The 20,374-nt window shown below is 38.1% G+C and overlaps 1 protein-coding gene across 14 annotated transcripts in view; it reads left to right on the top strand.

Moving 5' to 3' along the window:
- Positions 1 to 20,374, top strand: part of LOC129777919 (glutamate-gated chloride channel) — a 179,071-nt gene that overhangs the window by 149,766 nt on the left and 8,931 nt on the right. For 4 of the 14 annotated variants that reach the window (XM_055784495.1, XM_055784494.1, XM_055784493.1 and 1 more), the window contains 7 exons: positions 11,560 to 11,796; positions 11,970 to 12,104; positions 12,167 to 12,484; positions 13,104 to 13,225; positions 18,053 to 18,201; positions 18,312 to 18,359; positions 18,541 to 18,573. In XM_055784495.1, the coding sequence (XP_055640470.1) occupies positions 11,560 to 11,796; positions 11,970 to 12,104; positions 12,167 to 12,484; positions 13,104 to 13,225; positions 18,053 to 18,201; positions 18,312 to 18,359; positions 18,541 to 18,573 (1,042 nt within the window). The remainder of the gene's footprint in view (positions 1 to 11,559; positions 11,797 to 11,969; positions 12,105 to 12,166; positions 12,485 to 13,103; positions 13,226 to 18,052; positions 18,202 to 18,311; positions 18,360 to 18,540; positions 18,574 to 20,374) is intronic. The other 10 variants (XM_055784503.1, XM_055784502.1, XM_055784501.1 and 7 more) reach the window with 5 other exon arrangements.

Genomic DNA, 20,374 nt, shown 5'->3' with positions numbered 1-20,374 from the left:
CTTGACTCCACATTCAATCTATGAATGACAAAATCCACTGTGACGAAACTGTTTTCGTCAGTCGTGAATGACTGAGTTTAACAATGTTATGATTGAGAACTCGATGTTTGAATATTTCACTAAGGGGTTGTCCACATACCACGTGGACAGAAAAAGCACGGTTTTAAACTCCCCCCTCCCCCTCCGTGGACAAGCGTGGACATTTTCGTATCCCTACCCCCCTTTGTCCACGTGGACATTTTTCCTTTTTAAATTAAAATAATTAAGGAAATAACTGATTTGCGCCTAAATTCCATTTAAGTTGTTTTTATTCCAAATTTTACTTGCTGTACCCTGTACCTGCTTTGTTGTGGCCCATTGTTCTTGTATGGTAGCGAAATGAGTGGTATAACAAAGCACATGCTTCTTGTGAGTTTAATTTTGAAACACTTGTGAGTATACAATATTTTTTGTTTTTCCATTATCAGCGAAGATATAAAGGCTATCTGGTTTGCTAACCCGGAAACACGCAATGTACGGTTAACTGTGAGGAACAATCCGCATCTGAATATAAGCTACACAACTACAAAGATTTATCTTGAGCTTTGCTAATTGAGATTGCAAGCTCCAATCAAATAGAAATAAATGAAATTAAAATCATTCTCAAATACATTTTTAGTTTACGATTTTCTAAACACTTGCAAAAAAAATTAGTTGATATCACATAGACGCCAGTAATAATCCAGTCAACTTGATTATTTCGCCTTCATTTGATTCATATTGAATTCCAGTAGAATTCCAGAAGATATTCTCGATCGAATGAACAGTTATCATTTCATTTTGGATTATGAATATTTTATGACATAACGATCGCACAGCAAATCGAAGGACAATTGTGGCAACTTGAAAATGTTCTATACAAGATCCAGTTATTGCTTTAACAAATGCATTGTTACAGTGTTACAGTGTTACTCAAAATTTTAGATGAAACAAATCTTTGCCCACTCCAGAATATAATCGATCACAGTAAATTCCGATTCATCTTCACTCTGGATTTCCGATTCACCTTTAGTCGGTTGCGCAAGTCAAACTTTTTTCCGCCATAGTTCGGAGAATTTTCAGAGGGTATTGAAGGCGTTTTAGAAATGTTTTTTCGAATCCTTATGGGCCATTCTGCATTGAGTGTCTAGATGACTTTCAAAGTGCTTGCGGGGAAAAATGACATCAGACAACTTACGATAGATTGATTCCCAACAATGGAATTAAGTCTCAACTGCGAAAGTTCAAATTTTCTTGAGACTAATTTTTTGCTCCAAATTGACCCCAATTCAAAATTACGCAACTTAGAAGAATTTAATTGCATTCATTTGAAAGATGAGAAAATGTTCTGTTATGACAACATTTTAAATAGTGAAATATAACAATAGGAATAACATTGTGGTGTCGAGGAAAGAATTGTAGAAGGGTTGGAGAGCTTTAATTTTGTTGATAGAAACAATCAATTTTATTTTTATAATATTTATAAAAAAAGTATAAAACCCTTGAAAAACGACAAATTTTAAGCATTTTTTAACTTCTGAAAGGTACTTCAATCCATCAATTCAAATGTTTTACAACTGCATTATATGCGAAATTTTCTGAAAAAAACAGAATACTGGGTCAACTGATTCAAGTTTGACGACTAGTGGTGCATGGATCATTTCACGCAAATGTAAATATTCTTACTAGAAATTTACGGAATTCAAATACTTTGAAAAATTCTACCTGTTCGAGAAAAGTAATGCGAGAAAATAATTTTTCACAAAATTCTGCATGATAAATTATTTATATTTATATTTATTATTAACAAAATCATCTGACGACATGGTCTACATGATAAAATGTTACATGATTAGGTACTAAACTACACTAAATCTCGATTACGCAAGCGATTCTTGAAAGTTTCACAACTAATATTGAAGTCGAACAAATGAAAAACAGAATTAAACATATAACACATAGCACAAATTGGTTCGTTTTGTCCGTAAACTGTCCGGTGGAAAGGAATACGAAGAAAAGTGGTAGAACGGAGAAATCTCGAAGTCACATTCACGTTTAGTTCAGCTAGAATTTTAGGAGCGTCGATTGTCCCAAGAAGCAGTTTTCCAACGAAGATCGCGCGCATATCGTCTCTTCTTTTAGCCAGTGTGTCCATGTTCAGCAGCTTGCATCGACTTTCGTATGGAGGAAGCGCCATTGGGTCCCTCCAAGGAAGATTCCGAAGCGCAAACCTGATAAATTTCTTCTGAACAGACTCAATCCGTACGGACCAAATATCAGTGTAAGGACTCCAGACAACCACTGCCGTTTCAAGGATTGAGCGGACGAATGCATAGAAAAGTGCTCTTAAGCAGTACGGATCACGAAAGTTCTTAGCGATTCTCATTATGAATCCCAGATTTTTGTTTGCTTTAGCGATGATATTACTGTAGTGATTCTGGAAGGTAAGTCCAAAAAGGACACTTAAATCTTTGACTACTTTCACTCGTTGAATTTTTTGCTGGTTAATAGAATAGTCATATTGTATCGGAGTTTTATATACAGACATAATTATCCTAAGACTTACTGTTCTCGAGATAAATAGAACAAAATCTATAGAAAATTATATTTGATGAAAAAACCATATGTGTAATATCATGAAAACATAACCATTATGGAATCGTTTATTTTTTATAGGTTTGAGCTATGAACGTCTATGCATAGCCCGCAACTATAAAATTATAGGATCATACAAAATAGCTCTGTCGTTCACAGTTTACATGAGTTATTTTCAGAATATAGATTTCAGTGAAGAAGTTCAATGATATTAGTAAAAATATATGAAGCACTCTCAGGCAGCTCAATCCGTTTATGGATAAATACGGAATACTCAGGATGGGCGGAAAGTTTTAAAATTCTTGAATATGGATCAGTTTTTATTCAATTTAGAATGTATCGGTGATTATATTTGAAAAAATATTTATTTTTCGTGTCCACGTGGACATAGTCTATACCCCCACCCCCCTCTCCGTGGACAAGCGTGGACAAGCATTTTCATACCCCCTACCACCCCTAAAAATGTCCACGTGGTATGTGGACAGCCCCTAAGGATCGTTAACAATTCTTGTACAACAATAAACAAACAGAAGCGTGAGCGGATCAGGCAATGTAAACTCACTCATCACTTTGGTCAATCATCTATTTGAGTTATTCATGCCACACTCATACAAAGAACAAACGTAATGGAAACGAAAGATACAAACAATTATTTGCGTCACAAAACCTCACTACACTTGTTCTACTTAAATCCCATTGCCAGCATTGCCAGTACATGTAGACCTACCAGTTTAAAATCTCATTATTGATCAAAAATAAATATCATAAAATGTTGAATGTATCATGTTGCTTCTTGAAGAGATCACAAACAAATTTTTTAAAACTTATTTGGAGCATGTTTTCAACCAATCCTTTGCCACCCATAACGTTTTGTTGTGAAAAGTACAAGATACATTACTCTTCCATTATCTATTCTTGAAACCAAATATACAACAAACAAAAATTTTATGGCCACACTGTATACAGCAAAATCAACATGCCAGAAATCAGCAAGCGACGTTTGTTATTACATCGAATGCTTTGCTATGTCAGAGTTTCAAACAGCAGAGATCGTGTCCTTCGTAAATAGTTCCGCGGATTTCAACGTACCACAGAAAACCCCTCCTGCTTGAAGTTGGAATTCGGTCTAATCTCCTAGTCATCGATACGTTTCATCTTCACCAGAAAATCATTCACGGTATTAGCTGAAGCCCAGTGTTTGCCAAATGATCCACTCATTGAAAAAATCGCTTTCGTTCGTTCAAATATGATCTTTCAGGAAACATTTCCCCCAGCGGTATTCTATTGTTGTTATGTGCTGCAAATCACGACACAAAAGAGAACGAGACAACTCTGCATCGGCTCGCACTTCATTGCACACCAGCATGCAAGCAAAGCTATCATATACGCTTTCGGTGCAGAAAACTTATTTTCTTCTTTGCCTCTAACATATGCATACCGACCTGTCCATGCATCATGAAACAGCAGGATCGTACGGACAACGCAAAGCGAAAGATTCATATTCAGCTAATGTAGCAGATCCTGATTTTTAAGTCTCAGAGAGTGCAAACTATATGATTATTTAGCTCGATAGAGGCTAAAGGAAGGGTAGTCAGATTATATTTTCCATTTTTAACGCCTCTATCCCTTGAAATGTGTATATTCATATAGACCGCATAGTTTTACTAGCAACACCACTCTCTTTCCCCATTTGTTGCTCTCCGCAAATGGTGACCGAATGATGACGTAATTTTTCTTGTATCATTTATTGCTTTGCACTTGCCTGTGCAGTGGGTTTCGCTATAGTAGAGCGGAACGATATATGCGGTTCAAACTTGTATGCAGGTTTCGAAAATGGTATGCGATGTTTGATACAGATCGGATATGCAATCAACAGTATTCGTTCCTCTCTCAGTTTAATCACTAAATATTACACAAGTGATTACTGACATTCATACAAGTATCTGAATGATCCTCTCATATTTGGTTATATGTTCGTGAGAGTTTACTTGCATGACACATTGTGTATCATTCGATTTTGATCGAAATCCAAACACTGCTGAAGCCAATCGAATCAGATTAACTACAATGTGATTAGGACTCAGTGCTTGGAAGTACCGCGATTTCTTGGCTGTCCTGAATCATATGCTGCCACTTTGTCCTCTTACAAAAGTTCTAACGATAATTAGATGGCTTGATTGAAAGTTAACCGTGAAATCGCTGAGTGAAAGCGCTCACCGTACTATGGGAAACCTCTGGGTAATTGATAATTTGGATACAGCACTAAGTCTTATTTACATCGGAGTTCATTTGCTTTGTATTGTATTGGTTGATATCGTTTGGAGACCTTTATGTAGTCCTAAATCTTTTTATATTTTTTATAGACAAGTTCTAAACGTTCCTTTGATTTTTAACTACATAACGCTTGCATTAAAAAATGGACAAAAATTGCCGATTTATCATGGGTTTAGCTTCACACGCACTGACGAAACTACCCATGCAGCCCCTCTTACAGTTTCATCTACCTGCAATTCAGTATATAGCAAATGTCCAATGAAACGAAGTACAGTGTTTCGTTGGTTCATAGTATAAACTGTATGGAGATGTTGCGATGAGTAAATCGTAAATTGTATTCTTAGATTCGAATGTTTATAATGAACAATGAAACATTGTTTTTGAAATGTATCTTTATATAAAATTTAATTTTAATTGTACTGCGGAAAGGAGAGTTCAAAATGTCGGTGCAGATTCCATCGGTGAATTATCCTTGTAGCCATACAGTGTTATCATTGTACGTTCGAGCAATTCCTTATTGAGCACGATAAGCAAAGTGTTTTCTAATGATTCATCTCCAAGTGATACTCGATAATCAGATAGAACAAGAGCCAGAGCACTGAAACTTCTCTCGACAGAAACTTGAGTGGATGGGATTGAAAAGTCCACCATAGCTACAGCGCAAAGCTCGGGATGTGTATTTTTCCGCTCTTGCCAGTGACGCCAGACATCGTAATCATGATGCTGTCGAGACCCAGAATCCAATGCTTTCATCTGTTGGATAAAGGACCTGTCCTCAATGTTACTGGGTTCCATTCCTCCGATCATTTCGGTCAGGAAATCATTGAATTCGTGACTTTTGTTCGTAACCTGCTCGACTGATTTCTCGATGAGAAATTGTTCCAGTTGGCCGATTCGTGTCCAAGTATCCTGCATGTATACCTGAAAGACGAAAATCTATTAGCACTTACAGAAAGCAACGAATGGCATGCATGAATATTACTTGTATTTGATCGTTGATCTTCGACGCTGAAAATTTTACTGTTGAGTAAATCAGTAATCAAGTGTAATCAAGTAATCAAGAGTAAATCCTCGTGGATCAAGTATAAAGTTATTTTGAACGCTCGTAACTTGGTCAACCCTGGGCCATGCGGATAGAATCAAATTAGTTGCCAAAAAGAATCCAATAGAAATATCAAAAGAGATCCAATAATCAGGTGAGGAAAAAGTGTTTTCCGAAATTGCGACTCCGAGCTCTTCAATCGTGGTGTATCGTTCTCCGTCAGTGTAGATTCTGCGTACAAGGATCCCCCTAAGATTTTCAACAGGATTCAAGTCTGGAGAGCGAGCTGGCCAGTCCAAAAAAATATATATAAAAAAATTATAATTTTTGAAGAAAAAATTTTTAGATTCGAAATCGTCAATCATTTTGTATACTCCAGCCCATCAAGTTTGACTCCATATTGGTGGATATTTAGCGATGTGAAATTCGAAATACGTTCTGCAGCGTTTAGCAATCTTCTTTCACATTCTTATCCATCTGATTCTCTGATTCTAGTACCTCCGTCGAGATCTTAGTCAATGACCCACGAATGACTAAATAAGCGAGCGAAATTGACAATAACGAAAATGAATTTCAAAACACTTTTTCGTCAGAGCAAAACGAGACAAGAATGAACTGAACAAACAACCGTAATGAATGACATAATCATACAAGGGTACCAGTCTAGCGAAAGAATCAGTTGTTTTCGAAACGTCAAATGTAAGGCTATCAAAAGTATATTGAAAATGTTATTCTTTCTAAGCATCTCATTGATTTTCCATCAACTTTGTGAAACATTATTTTTTAATGAGACATCTGGATCTTGAGTTGATTTGTTGAAACAAAGATCACTGATTTTGAATACGCCCTTTTAAACAATCAGTAGTAATTTAAATTGATCATATGATGATGAAAATTGTGATTTTGTATAGCTTCCATCAGAGGTACCAGATTTTCAAAAATTAGAGAGAGTCAAGTCAAAATTTTCTGCCCTTTGGTCGATTGGGTTTGAAATTGCTCCAAAGTAATTTTTGAAAAATATCATTTGTGGGAAAAAGGGAAAAAATCATTTTTTCGAACCATCGGTTATCTTTAAAAAATCATAATTCAAAAACAATAAAAATCCCATCTCTGAATTTAGGACATTTTATGTAAAAAAGCCTCAGTTTTCAAGAAAAAAATATTATCATCTACCTCTTCAACGGTTCCCGGAATAAATCGCCACAGAAAACGACTGCAACAGAAACCACCGCTTATAAAATGTGTAGTAGGCTATAAATATTGTGGCGCGGTATTGTATTTCAAAACAAGAATTAACCGGGCAAACGTATCGCCCCAGGCAAACGTAACGCCCCGGGCAGACGTATACCGTCCGACGCTCGCTAGAGCTCGGTCGGACATTGCTAAAGGATCGTATCCTATGTTTCAAACTAACCGGGCAATCAGTGGATCCCAGGTTTGCGTGCGAGACACCGCCGCTTCCGACGGCGGGTCGGCGGTGGACTCGGATTGCGTCATCTTGGCGGCATGGGCCGCCTCGATTCCTTATCCTCGCCAAATGGGGACTTCGTCCCCATTACATTGTCCTCAGAATAAATTTCGAAAAACGAGAACAAGAGAATAAATTTATAATAGAAATGTGAGGCACATGATGTTTTTCCCGCGCCAAATATTTCTAGCCTACTACACTTTTTCTAAGCGGTTGTTTCTGTTGCAGTTGTTTACTGTGGCGATTTATTCCGGTCACCCTCTTCAACATCGATAAAATAAAAGAAGTGGCACTCGGAAATCGTCATTTAGAGATCTAGCCAATTAGTTGAATTTGAGCATTTTTTGGACTTGAGAAAAGTCGCAGTTAAAGGTAATTCATGAATACAGCTGTAAAAAGTGTTTCGTCGACTGGAAGGATTGTTCGTTGGAAAAAGTTCATTGCTTCAAAAGTAGCCCCCCTTTTTCTGAAGGCGATAATATAAATTTAGATGATAAATAAAGCATTTTCTTTAAAAAACCCAAATTCCCGCTATATATTTGACAGAATGTAAAAAGTCCGAGCAAGAGTTTTGGTCACTAGATTCTGCTTCACCATCCTGTTTGAATGTTTTCTTGCTTGGCAAGAACAAATCGTGCTTGCGGATGAGTTTTTCGAACGGTACTACGAGCTTCTTCGTATCCGCGATGACTACGGTATGGTGTCGAGATCTGGATACAGCTACCTTAACCTGTCTTATATATAAAACAAGGTTTTTCCCACGTACGTATAACTCATCATCACAGGAGATTTGAGTCGTCCATATATCAATGAGTTCGTCTTCACTCAAATTAGAACGATAGAATACTTTAGAAGATATTTGAGATGAATGGAAAAATTCGAAAAAAATGACTGTGCATGTCTATATAAATAAAAATGGTAGGACAAATGTGTTGGTCAATACATTCGTTTATTCGTCTCTTCCCTTAGATCAATACAGCGGAGAGAAAAATCGGAAAATTTTCAGAAACTCTGAAAGAAGGTCGAAGAATTCGGAAAATTTAATTCTCATATGTTTTACAATTACATCATGATAAGCGTTGTTAGTCATTCGATGTTTGCGCTAACGAAATTGATCTTTGTTCGAAAGTATATATCTTTTATTTATATAGATAGAAAATGGAAGGCCAAATGTGTTGGTAAGCGCAAAACCCGAGGAAGCAATCGTCCGATCTGAGCCGTCTTTATTTTGTTGTATTTGTCTCTTCTCGTTGATCGATGTTATGAAGAGATTTTTTTTTATTTTAGAAAATCTACGAATAAAATCAATTTTCATAGGTTCTACAATGTCATTAGTCCAATTGTAATTAGGCCAATTGGATCTCGCGTTTGCGGAATCTAGCTTCGTGTACCGTTGGTGCGGAGTGATAATGGCAATAGATTCTCGGCTGGAATAACGCTGAGATAAAAAATATGAATGAAAATTTACTTTTCTGTATCAAACATGTATTCCATGTAACGGAGAAACATGTTATTTGCAAGTGAATCTAGAATCTTGAGCGAAAATTGTGTCTGAAAATAAATTTATATTGTAATAATGAATTTTGGTAGAAGTAATAGGAAATTCATAGTAAAAGGAAATTGTAAAGGTACAATTAGCAGATCAATCAATGGAGAGTTCTGCGATTGAACCCACGGACGTTCGCTTATTAAGAAAACGCGAACATTCGAAAGAATTTACATCAAAAAATAAATTTTGGGTGGGACGGAGTTCGTCGGATCAGCTAGTCTTATAAAGGAAGCGCTTTCTTCATTATAATGTAGAATTATATTCAGACGCAGTTTCGTATGACATTTTTCAATATCTTGAATAAGTGTTTTCATTCACATCAAATACTTATCCGATACGGAGAAGTTACTCCTCATTCAAAATTTTAATTTGAAAAGTTTGTTCATTCGGCCAGAAAATCCGTTACCATATCTGACGCTTCACTAACTCACTAACTCGTAAAACAAAACTCAGTGTCGTCAACACGAATTTAATTTTTCTTCACTATCCGACAATCCAGAGTTTGTTTTGATGCTTCTCGAAACTTTTCAATTCAGTTGACAATCTTAAGTTTCCCTACTACGCACAGTGGGGCCGTTCTGAAAAAAAAACGGTCAAAAATCTTTTCCCGTCTTACCTTACATTTTAGAGCTTGGCTGTCTTCAGAAAAGTTGTTCAGAATGTTATTTTGGATAATTTGACGATTTCATTTAGACTCTTACTAAGTTACAGTAAAAATTTAAAAAAAATCTCAAAACTAGTTTTTTAACCTAAGTTATGCCCAAATTACATTATATCAACTCAACATGTTCCACAAAGTTTACGGTGCACTCCAAACCCTGACGAACTAAATGACGTTGAGTATTGATGCACAGACGTGCACATTTTTGAATAATTTAATGAATAAAAGTGACATGTTTTTGCTTTGTAACCACTGTGCATCGCAATGGTGTCATTTAACACTAATAGTGTCTTCAGCAAAGTGTATTTTCATGTTATCTAAAACTTTGTAGAACATGTTGAGGTGATATAATGTAAGTTGGGCATAACTTAAGTTAAAAAACTAGTTTTGAGATAGTCTTTCCAGAAAAATAGCTATATCTCTGAAGGGCTGATACATAGATATTATGTATCTTCAGCAAAGTTTCATGAAATTCATAGTTCTACAATGTTGCTGAAGACATAACTCAACTACCTCGTAACTATAAACAGTTATTTTTTTAATTTTTACTGTAACTTAGTAAGAGTTTAAATAAAACCGTCAAATTATCCAAAATAACATTCTGAACAACTTTCTGAAGACACCCAAGCTCTAAAGGTAAGACGAGAAATGATTTTTGACCGTCTTTTTTCTGAACGGCCCCACTGTGCGACGCTTCGTTTAGCGGTCCAAACGCAAGATACCACTCGCGGAAATATCTGAGTACATCACAAATGGAAGTTTTGGCAATACTCAGCTGTTTTGCGATTGTCGCATCTGCCCACGTTGGAAATTCTACGTGAGTGTGCAAGATTAGTTTACTGGGACAGTTTTTGACTTGCTTCACAATAAAACCCATTTTATTCCCATTTGACGGTATAAATTAAAGGGCTTTCTTAGAACATATATAGAGATGTCTGAAAGAGGAGGAAATCTGGTTTTGGAGTTTTTTAACATAATTCACAACCAGTAGCCGGTAGAGGACTACTTTATAAACAAACCGCTGTCAAAACATACTTATAGCGGTCACCGAGGGCGTCGCTGCGAAAGATACAACGCATACGGATTCTATGTGGACATAAAATAAGGCTTAGACGCGAATGAATGGAAAAAACAATCGAGTCAGACTGACTATTTAAGAAAAAAGGGCTGATGCTTCTCTAATAAATGATATTTAATCAATGGATTTCTGATTATTAAAAGCCTTACACAATCGTAAACAATCATGAAAAAACAATTTGTCAGTCCCTATTTGAAAATACACTGGTAAACATCCTAGACAATTTCCCACATCAAACAGAGGTCGCTTCTCCAATTTCCTAATATTAAGACGAACGATATTCCTCTAAAGTGTTAAACACTAAACTCTTCCTGTCCCAAATTCCCCGAAAGCATCCCATCGGCGAAACACTATCCTGCACCACCCAGAGTAAAACGCTCCGTGTGGTTTCATTTAATTTTGATACTCAATTTCATGTTTCATAATGTTGGCAGCTCCTTCCCGCACATGAACTGTGAAAAGATGTCCTGTCAGATGTGTTGCCGTCTCGCGGATCGCATTGGCTACAACACATCATGGAATTTTGATACTTTATTTATCGCTTTTTAACCAACTTACCCATTCCTCTTGCATCTACCGATCCGCGACAGTGTAACAAGTTCCCTCCGTTGGAGGAGGACGGCGTTTGGGAGAGCCAAACCGCACCGCATACATTGGTCTGTATTAGATGCTGCGCTCCGAAATCGTGGAAACTGAAAACCGATACAATTTCCGGCTGTTTGGGAGGATGTTTCAAATCGGGGGTAGTGAGCAGGCGGAAAAGTTTCTCTTGATTGGATTATGGAGCCAATCATCCCGGCTGACACAATCTAAATTTGATTCCGCTAGAACGAGGAATACATACTGTTTCTTTTTTTATATTTACTCGTTACAGGGCGCCTCAAATACCTAACGCTGACCGAGGCAAACCGTGTTTGGATGCCGGATTTGTTCTTCTCGAACGAAAAAGAAGGCCACTTCCACAACATCATCATGCCCAACGTGTACATCCGTATCTTCCCGTACGGTTCGGTGCTGTACAGTATACGAATCTCGCTGACCCTGGCCTGCCCGATGAACCTGAAGCTGTACCCGCTCGATCGGCAGGTCTGCTCGCTCCGGATGGCTAGCTGTGAGTATTCAAGATTAGGGAAAACAATTCGAAGGTGATTGGGATCAATAGGTTTAAATATGAGTCTAGTGTGACGCCAAGTGTTTGACCACATGCTTGAAGCCCGTAGAATAAACAACAGAGGAACTATTCCAGTAAAATAACACGTTGTAACCGTATTAACATATTTTCAGACGGTTGGACAACTGCCGACTTGGTATTCCTTTGGAAAGAAGGCGATCCTGTGCAGGTGGTGAAAAACTTACACCTACCACGCTTTACTTTGGAGAAATTCTTGACTGATTACTGTAACAGTAAAACCAATACCGGTAAGCTTACCGCACATGAATTCGCTGTTTCCCAAACAACTGTTTGGTTTTGTGCATTGCAGGTGAATATAGTTGTCTCAAGGTGGACCTACTCTTCAAGCGTGAGTTCTCTTACTACCTGATCCAGATTTACATACCCTGCTGCATGTTGGTCATCGTATCCTGGGTGTCCTTCTGGCTGGATCAAGGAGCGGTACCGGCTCGTGTATCGCTCGGTGTGACAACGCTACTCACAATGGCAACTCAAACGTCCGGAATCAACGCATCGCTCCCACCGGTATCCTACACCAAAGCCATCGACGTGTGGACCGGAGTCTGCTTGACGTTCGTCTTCGGAGCACTGCTTGAGTTCGCCCTCGTAAATTACGCGTCCCGTTCAGGTTGGTATTCGGCTCATGGCCAGCAGTTACATTGTGGTTAAATAAGTTTTCCTGCTGTAGTAATTACTAGTATGTAGGCATATTGTAATGACTTTTTTAATACTGATTTCACCTGCAATTCTCGGTTTCTGTTTGTTTCTTTTTTCCTCATTTCACATCATCATACGCACTCTTCGCTTAACTATTCAATAATTACATTGACCAAATATTGCTGTAACTGTAACAATGTAATTCCCAACACCAACACCGCGTACAACTGCTAACTCCCGCTGGATCCCTGTTTGTCAACATTGAAACTTGCCTAATCGATTATTTAATCATCACTCGTACTGTAATCAACCTTGTGCTCTCTTGTGAACAATATTGTAACGTAACGTAAATTGTGTTTCCTTGTTTGACACCGTAAAACGTTTGCTCCAACACTTCGTGCTACACACTGTAATTGAAAATCCTGTAAAACAACACTCGAAATAATCAACCACAACAACCGCAAAATCCGCGATCGCGTCCGGTATTGGTATCGCTCCGTTGATTCTTTATTTCTCCATCATTTGGAACACATAAATTCTTGTGCGCTTCTTGTCTGTCTTGTCGCCCCGTTTCATTCACGCACCCCAAGCGGATAGAGCCGCGGATATGCACCGGGAGAACATGAAGAAGAAGCGGCGCGAGCTGGAGCAAGCCAGCCTAGATGCAGCCTCAGATCTGCTGGATACGGACAGCAATGCCACCTTCGCGATGGTAAGTAACCAATATAACCTCTTAGGCTAGATTCTTTTCTGTTGCCAGATTAATGTTTTAATCGTTTGAAAAATAACTAAATATTTTTGTTTGACGTAGGACTACGTCTAACAGGACTATGGAGTAGTGCGGGGCAATGGTGCGCACCTAACTGTTGTCGTCCAATAACTCTTGAAATAAAATTCAGTTTGCTGACCAAATTGTAACTATATATATTACCTTCGAAACGTAGTACAACAATTTCTCGAGTTTTGTTTGTAGTTGGACAAAAACCTATTTTAATGCAAAATGACAAATGCGTACTTTTGCCCCATAGTGGGGGCAAAGGTGCGCACCGTACGGGGCAAAAGTGCGCACTTATTGAATTGTACTTCTGAGGTAACAAAAATGAATGCTTTATCATTACCAGCGGGAGAAGCATCATTACTAGACTGTGTAGGCACCATCCAGTAAGGCGAAGGGGGGTTTTGTATGATGTTTTATGGGTGGAGATGGGTGGGTGTTATTGCCGAACATATCACGTTGAAATTTTTTCAGACGATGGCTCCTCATGAAACTAGAAGTCCAATCCTTTCCTGCCAGTTTTGCAACTTGGTTGAATTCTGAGGTTGTGGCTTCCGCAGAATCAAACGACAGATACTGCAAATTTTTGAGAGGCATACTATAGAAAGCTTTGTCCAGTGCTCTGCAATGGTACGCCAGATCCTCAGACTACTCACTCGTAGATACTGGTCTGAACCGCCTTAGGTGCTCGCTGGTACATCCCAGCAGAAGTAGAAATGTCAATAAAAGAAGTTTCAAATCATAAATCACTTACTGATATGAGCCTCTTCCTCAGAGTTGATTCAGAAATACCGAGGTCTGCCGCAATCCGACGCTTCGAGACTCCCTCCCGAAGCCTCAGTCGGCCCGACAGCATTTCTGGAGTGCATTTCTTCAAATCAGTTTTCTTCATGCGGATACCGTTAAAAATTTGATTCAAAACATTTTGTAATTCTTTCGAGAGCAAAATACTGGTGCGAACTTTTGCCCCACAGCCACTGTGCACCTTTGCCCCACAAGCAATTTTTAAACTAATCGAATTTTTAAAAAAAGCTCCTGAACTTTTTCACAAAAACGAATACGCACTATCATCTATTATAAAATGAAGGTTTCCTTGACGGAGAAGTTTCTAACTTTCCAGTTCTTTTAGGTAAGTAAATCGTCATCCCCAAAATTGAAAAAAATTAGGTCAAAACATCGCAAAACTCTTTTTACCTCATAACTTTTTGACACTTTCATGAAATGTTTGATGTTTATATGTATGAGCTGTAGGTGTAATAATGTATCAAACGAATGCACTGTTGTCGAATTTTTATGCTCGTTTGCATCAAAAAGGCCAATGCGCACTTTTGCCCCGTGCGCACCTTTGCCCCGCACTACTCTATGGGGGTTAAATGGAAACACTGAACATGTAGGAAAAAATGAAAGATTGCGAATGCTTATAATTCGAGCATTTCGTAATAGGCCTCAAAGATGTTTGCATCAATTGATATGAAATATTTCTACGCATCTATCACAATGAATAACATTTCATTTTTCTTGAGATCAACGATGGAATAATTGTGAAATGTCAACCATTATCCTAACGCACTAAGTGTCACGTTTTGATTGGTCCAATTTATACTCCTCAAATGATTCTGACCAAAAGGAGCAACCAGAGTAACAGCGGAATATAATTTGAATATTGAAGACCACTAAGGCTAAGCCAACCTTTCCAGCATAACCACGGGTAGCCGTAGCAGTGGCTAACGGGTTTTAATTACGTTGCCTTCCACCTGCAGCCCATCGCTTCCGTGTAATCGATCCAACACGCAGCTCTCCTACACTAAGAGCCTCCGTAGACTGCAGACTTTTCATCGGCCGTTAGTTTTGGGCAGGTTAGGGAAGTGCCATCACCGACCTGAATATTTGAATCGTATTTATTTGCTAATACCAGAACAATCGAGATATCGAGAAGGTCATTCATGTGAAACCGCATTGAACTTGTTGTTAGCAAAATGGAACGAAAAACTAGAAGATAAAGAAACGATTGCAGCTATTTTCTCTGTTTGGCCGATTGTACCGACCTCCTGGCGAACTACCTCTTCAGCATCCTTTGGAGCTTCTTGTCGCTCAGGGTCGTCGGCCGTCCGGAACCGGGCTTTCTTTCGATGCTCTGATTGTTGTCCAATAGTGCCTAGATGTTGTAGATGCAGGAACGGGCGTATCCATCGTCTACAAAGTGCCGCAAGATGTCCGTTTTCAACGCGGCGGGGTACCGTTCTTTGAACGTGCACACTTCTGAACGGAGTAGCTTCACTGTTTCACCATCACGGTTAGAGCTCGACTGATAGAGATGTCATATTTTTTCTGCTGACTCATGGGTTACTATGATTGATGCTGCATGGGTAGTTTCGTCAGTCCGTGTTAAGGTAAATCCATGTGAAGTCGGCAATTTTTGTACATTTTTTTAATGCTGCTCGGTCCAAGTCAGTTCACTTTTCATGCTGTAATATGCACTGAAGATTATATCGAAGAATTAGAGACTACTGTACATGACGTTATTGAGAACCCTGTTCATGATTATTATGCAATCCATTTTTACAAAACAAAATTTTTACTTTCTTCATTAAAGAGATTTTCATCCGAAGGCTGGTTCATCTCAAATTCCAGATAACGTAAAAATCCTTGTATGTGCGGATGACATTGTGCTAGTTTCAGTTAGCGTCAATGATGCAGCAACAAAGAAAAGACTTCTGAAAGCGATTGATTCCCTTCTAACACGTTCGTCGTCCTGTCACCCAGATATGGGTGACACTTTCCTCGTTCAAATTGAATAGTATTTTTAAAAAGAATTCGATAGAATAGGATTCTAAATGTAACTATAGAATATGTAAAAAAATAATGAAATCATAACCATATTGTTATAATGTTTATACTACACTTTATATTAATTTATAGTACGGATGATTTGTACTAAAGTTTTTTGCGAAACCCATATAATATGATTTTGGCATGTGTTATTGTTGTCAATTTTTCTTCAAATTAAAAAAAAATATAAGGGGTTGTATCTAGGACACTACCGCATATTTTCGACGTAGAACTACGCAGTTATATTATGCAATCCACTTGTTTACCACTTCGAATATTATTTTAGAATGCATCGAAATTTTTGTAATAGATTATGTTATTTGTTACAAATAAATTTGATGAACATCCTTTTACGTTTGATATGATGCCTAGGACTACAAAATATGTGAACGGAAACATTTCTCTCTGAAATTATTGCACATCTCATGCTTACGTAGTTCTCGATTTTACCAAGCTTCTCTGTTAAAAAGTACGGTTTAGGGAAACATATTCCGGTCTGCACAACAACAAGCGAGTACAAATTAGTCAATTCCAAAAATATCCCCGACTTGCACGTATTTGCAAAGTGGATTCACCCAGGCACATTAATTTTGAAGTCCGTGTTAGGGAAACGCAGCTAAGTGGGAAATAAATACACCCGATTTGAATGTTTTGATAAATGATGACGATGTTGAATTAAAGAGGCTTTAAACTTCTCAGTTCATTCGTCTCTAGCCAGTTATTTTGACAAAGCGGATTCTCCCAGGCACATTGATATTGAAGTCTGTGTTGGGGAAACCGTAAATCGGGCCAATCAATACTTGGCAGTTGTTCATCTCGAATCGAATCACCATGGCAATTGTTCATCTCATGAAAAATAACATTTTATTGATTGTAATAGATGCGTAGTAATATTTCCTATCAATTGATGCAAACATCTTTCCGATTTGTTAAAAAAATATTCGAGTAATAAGCATTCAAAATACGGGTAGGGTTAGCACACAAATCGGCAAAACAAATGTATGGGAAAAAAGGAAGTACTTCCAGTTTTCATGAATTTAAACCGTTTAGAGATTAGCGAATTGTAAGGTATAGCATATCGAACAAATTTTAGAGAATTTCCGATTCGATTGGTATGCAAATCATGAGAATTCGTTCACAGTGAAAATAGTTATTAAGTTATGCCTTTGTTGCAAGTCCAACCCTCGCCGTTATGGCCATTTGATCGACTCGTTACGAAGATTATAACCAATAGAGTTACCTTTCAATTCCTAACCGCGACCACGATGTCCCATTAATTATTCAGGCAAAGGAACGATTCAAAGAACAAACGAATCAGAATCTTCCCGATATATGTGTACATTCGACGATCATGGAAAGGAATAGTTATGTTAAACAGCCGAATGTCAACCTTGATTTACTCGAGGAGGTTCGTGCAGGAGATCCCCAACCTAAAGTAAAGGCCTTCAACCACTTCGTAGAAACCAAATTCCAAATTGAACATTAAGTGTACACTGATGATTCAGTAAGCACTAATGGTGTTTGAAGTTTTTCTATTCCTCCCCAATGTTCAATTTTTAGTGCAGAATCTTCTTCGCTTCTAATCGCTACTCAAGAATGCACATATGATTCTCTTCCTACTGTTATTTTACTGTTTTCTTCCTACTGCTACTGTAGTTTTTGGGCTTGTTGGGGGTTGGTGATTCGATTCCGATCGATCATGAAATTTCTACGAATTTGTGCCGGAAACAATGGCTAGGAGTGTCGTCGTTGGAGATGTAATTTTGCTATTAGGTACCTAAAAACTACTCGTATAAGTTATTTCAATTGACAGGTGTAGTCCTACGTCTCTCCGGTAATGTTCCCGACATTACCCACCCATTTTTTATGTTCAAAATAAGCTTTTAACCAATCCAACAAATGCTCTCGGCTCTAAACGATTATAATACCACACAGAATAATGGATTTGCCCACTTGCAGAAGCCTTTGGTACGTCATCCTGGCGACCCGATGGCGCTGGAGAAGCTACGGCAATGTGAGGTTCACATGCAGGCTCCCAAGCGGCCAAATTGCTGCAGGAGTTGGTTGTCCAAATTCCCCACCAGGTAAGCTAGAACTGATCTCAGCGTACGTACGATACGCGTACTGCTTTTGATTTTGAAGTAAGCAAAACTTTTTAAATAAACATTATTTTCCTGACCTTCTGTTGAATTAGTGTGCTGTCGAAAGTAAAAAGTACCAACAACAATGACAACAATTTCAGGTTTACGATATGAACACTTCTTCCCGCTCAGAACAAAACATTTATTTTTCTTCTTTTTCTCTCTCTCTCTCACATACACACACCTTATCAACAAATGCTTGGATTTAAAAAAAAACGCATTGTATTTTTCATCCAAATTAAATTGATTTTTGTTATCCCTCTACCCATTGTGCGGCAATAGTCTGCGTAAGAAGGTCCCATGCTTCGGAAGGGGGTAATTATACAACCTTAGAACACTTTCCAACTTTCATCGCATACTTTAGTGTTGAAATTGTGAAGCAAACCTAGCCAATATTATTTGAACACATTTCTAGATAGCTGAACGCTCGATTTATCTTTTTTCCAAACCTCTAGCTGAAAAACTTACGATATTTTCATCTGTACACTCTCGATGACGACCAGGGACCGATTCTGTTCTATTCCAATCGTATCGAACTATAACAATCAATCATACGACGTTCTGAATCATTTGTATAAAACAATCATCCTCACCCCTTCCAACTGTCATAAGAATCAATCTCTAATGTTTAGTTCGACAAAAATCAATTTAATGCGAAAGCTCATATTCTAATTCTCGACTGATGATGAACACCTCTCTTACACACTCACCCTTTCACAGACGAAGGAAAACACTCACACGTATCCGCTTTTCTGGCTGACACACTTCAAACCGCACTGTTTTCGAACAATTTAGAATTTGGTTATTGGTTGTCCCACTATCATTTTTTTCTGTACACGCGTGTTTGAAGTTTTGTTTTATGTAGTCAAGTATGTTTCGATTAATAGAGATAACACTCTAGCGTGTTATGTTTAGTAGATTTTACTTACTCTGTTTTGCATTTTTGGAACATTTCTTAAATTTTCCGTTCATATTATACCATCAAACGCATCAAATCATCACAAACTGAGGACACAAATTCACGCAGTGCCACTTATCCGGGGACTAACGCAGAGCCGCACACTGTTCCATTTTCAAAATAATTATACAACAGTCGTTTACTAGCGGGCAACCCAGTTATCGAATTCCACTCGCTAGCTGGGCTGACATGTCTAATGTCAAATAAAACTTTGATGAATTGTTGCGCTTATGAACGTGCCAATTTGGCCATAAAGGTAGTTGTCTGTACAGTGCTAAGTTTACAATTGCATTTTCTCAGTGTTAAACATCGTGAAATTGGATATACAAGAGAATTCCACTAAAATTTAATTCAATGTCATCAAATGTTTTGATCATGCGAAAATAAGGTCAATTATTATAACATCTCAAATTATATCCAAATACCCCTTACACCTTTTTTATTGTCTTGGATGGCACTAACGTTCCCAGTGAAACTTTCGCCTTCTCAACATAAGTATTACTTGCGTCTTTTTTTTTAATAGTAGTACTTTGTTGAGATTTCTATGCCGAATAACACGCCTTGAATGTATTCTGGAGTGGCAAGCTCTAGAATACGCGTGACAACAGTGCAAGTCGGAAGAAATTTCTTTGAAGAAAAATCCCCCGGCCAGAACGGGAATCGTACCCGAACCCCCGGCATGATAATGTGGGACGCTAACCACTCGGCCACGGGAGCACACCCCTCACACCTATTGATAGCGAAACTTGAAAATAAATATGGCATCTATTGTTGATACATAACTGTTTTTTAATTGGGGAGCAGCCCATTTATGGTATGGTATTTGAAAAAAAAGGTTCAAAGCAATCCCCTATTCAGCACAGCGAATGACGTTCAGAATAGTGCGAATAAATTGACGCGAATAACGCATGCATTAAAAAAAAGGTTTAATTTCGAATGGCGATGAAAAAACTACGAAAGATAATTTAGTGAAACAAATTTTTCTTAAATCCAACGTTCAATAAACCTTCTACAAAAATTCTCCGATGCCCTTATCAGTTGATTTGCAACAGCCATGGCGAAGACAGTCAAAAAACAATTAAAAGTTGAAGAACATGCCGACATCTAACTTTTCATAGGCCATGGCTAAGAGTCCGGCCAACTACCATAAGGCCGTCT

This window comes from Toxorhynchites rutilus, chromosome 3, assembly GCF_029784135.1.
Source record: "Toxorhynchites rutilus septentrionalis strain SRP chromosome 3, ASM2978413v1, whole genome shotgun sequence".
NCBI classification, from domain to species: Eukaryota; Metazoa; Arthropoda; class Insecta; order Diptera; family Culicidae; genus Toxorhynchites; species Toxorhynchites rutilus.
The sequence above is the reverse complement of the archived record's forward strand: the minus strand, read 5'-3'. Positions and strand labels throughout refer to the sequence as shown.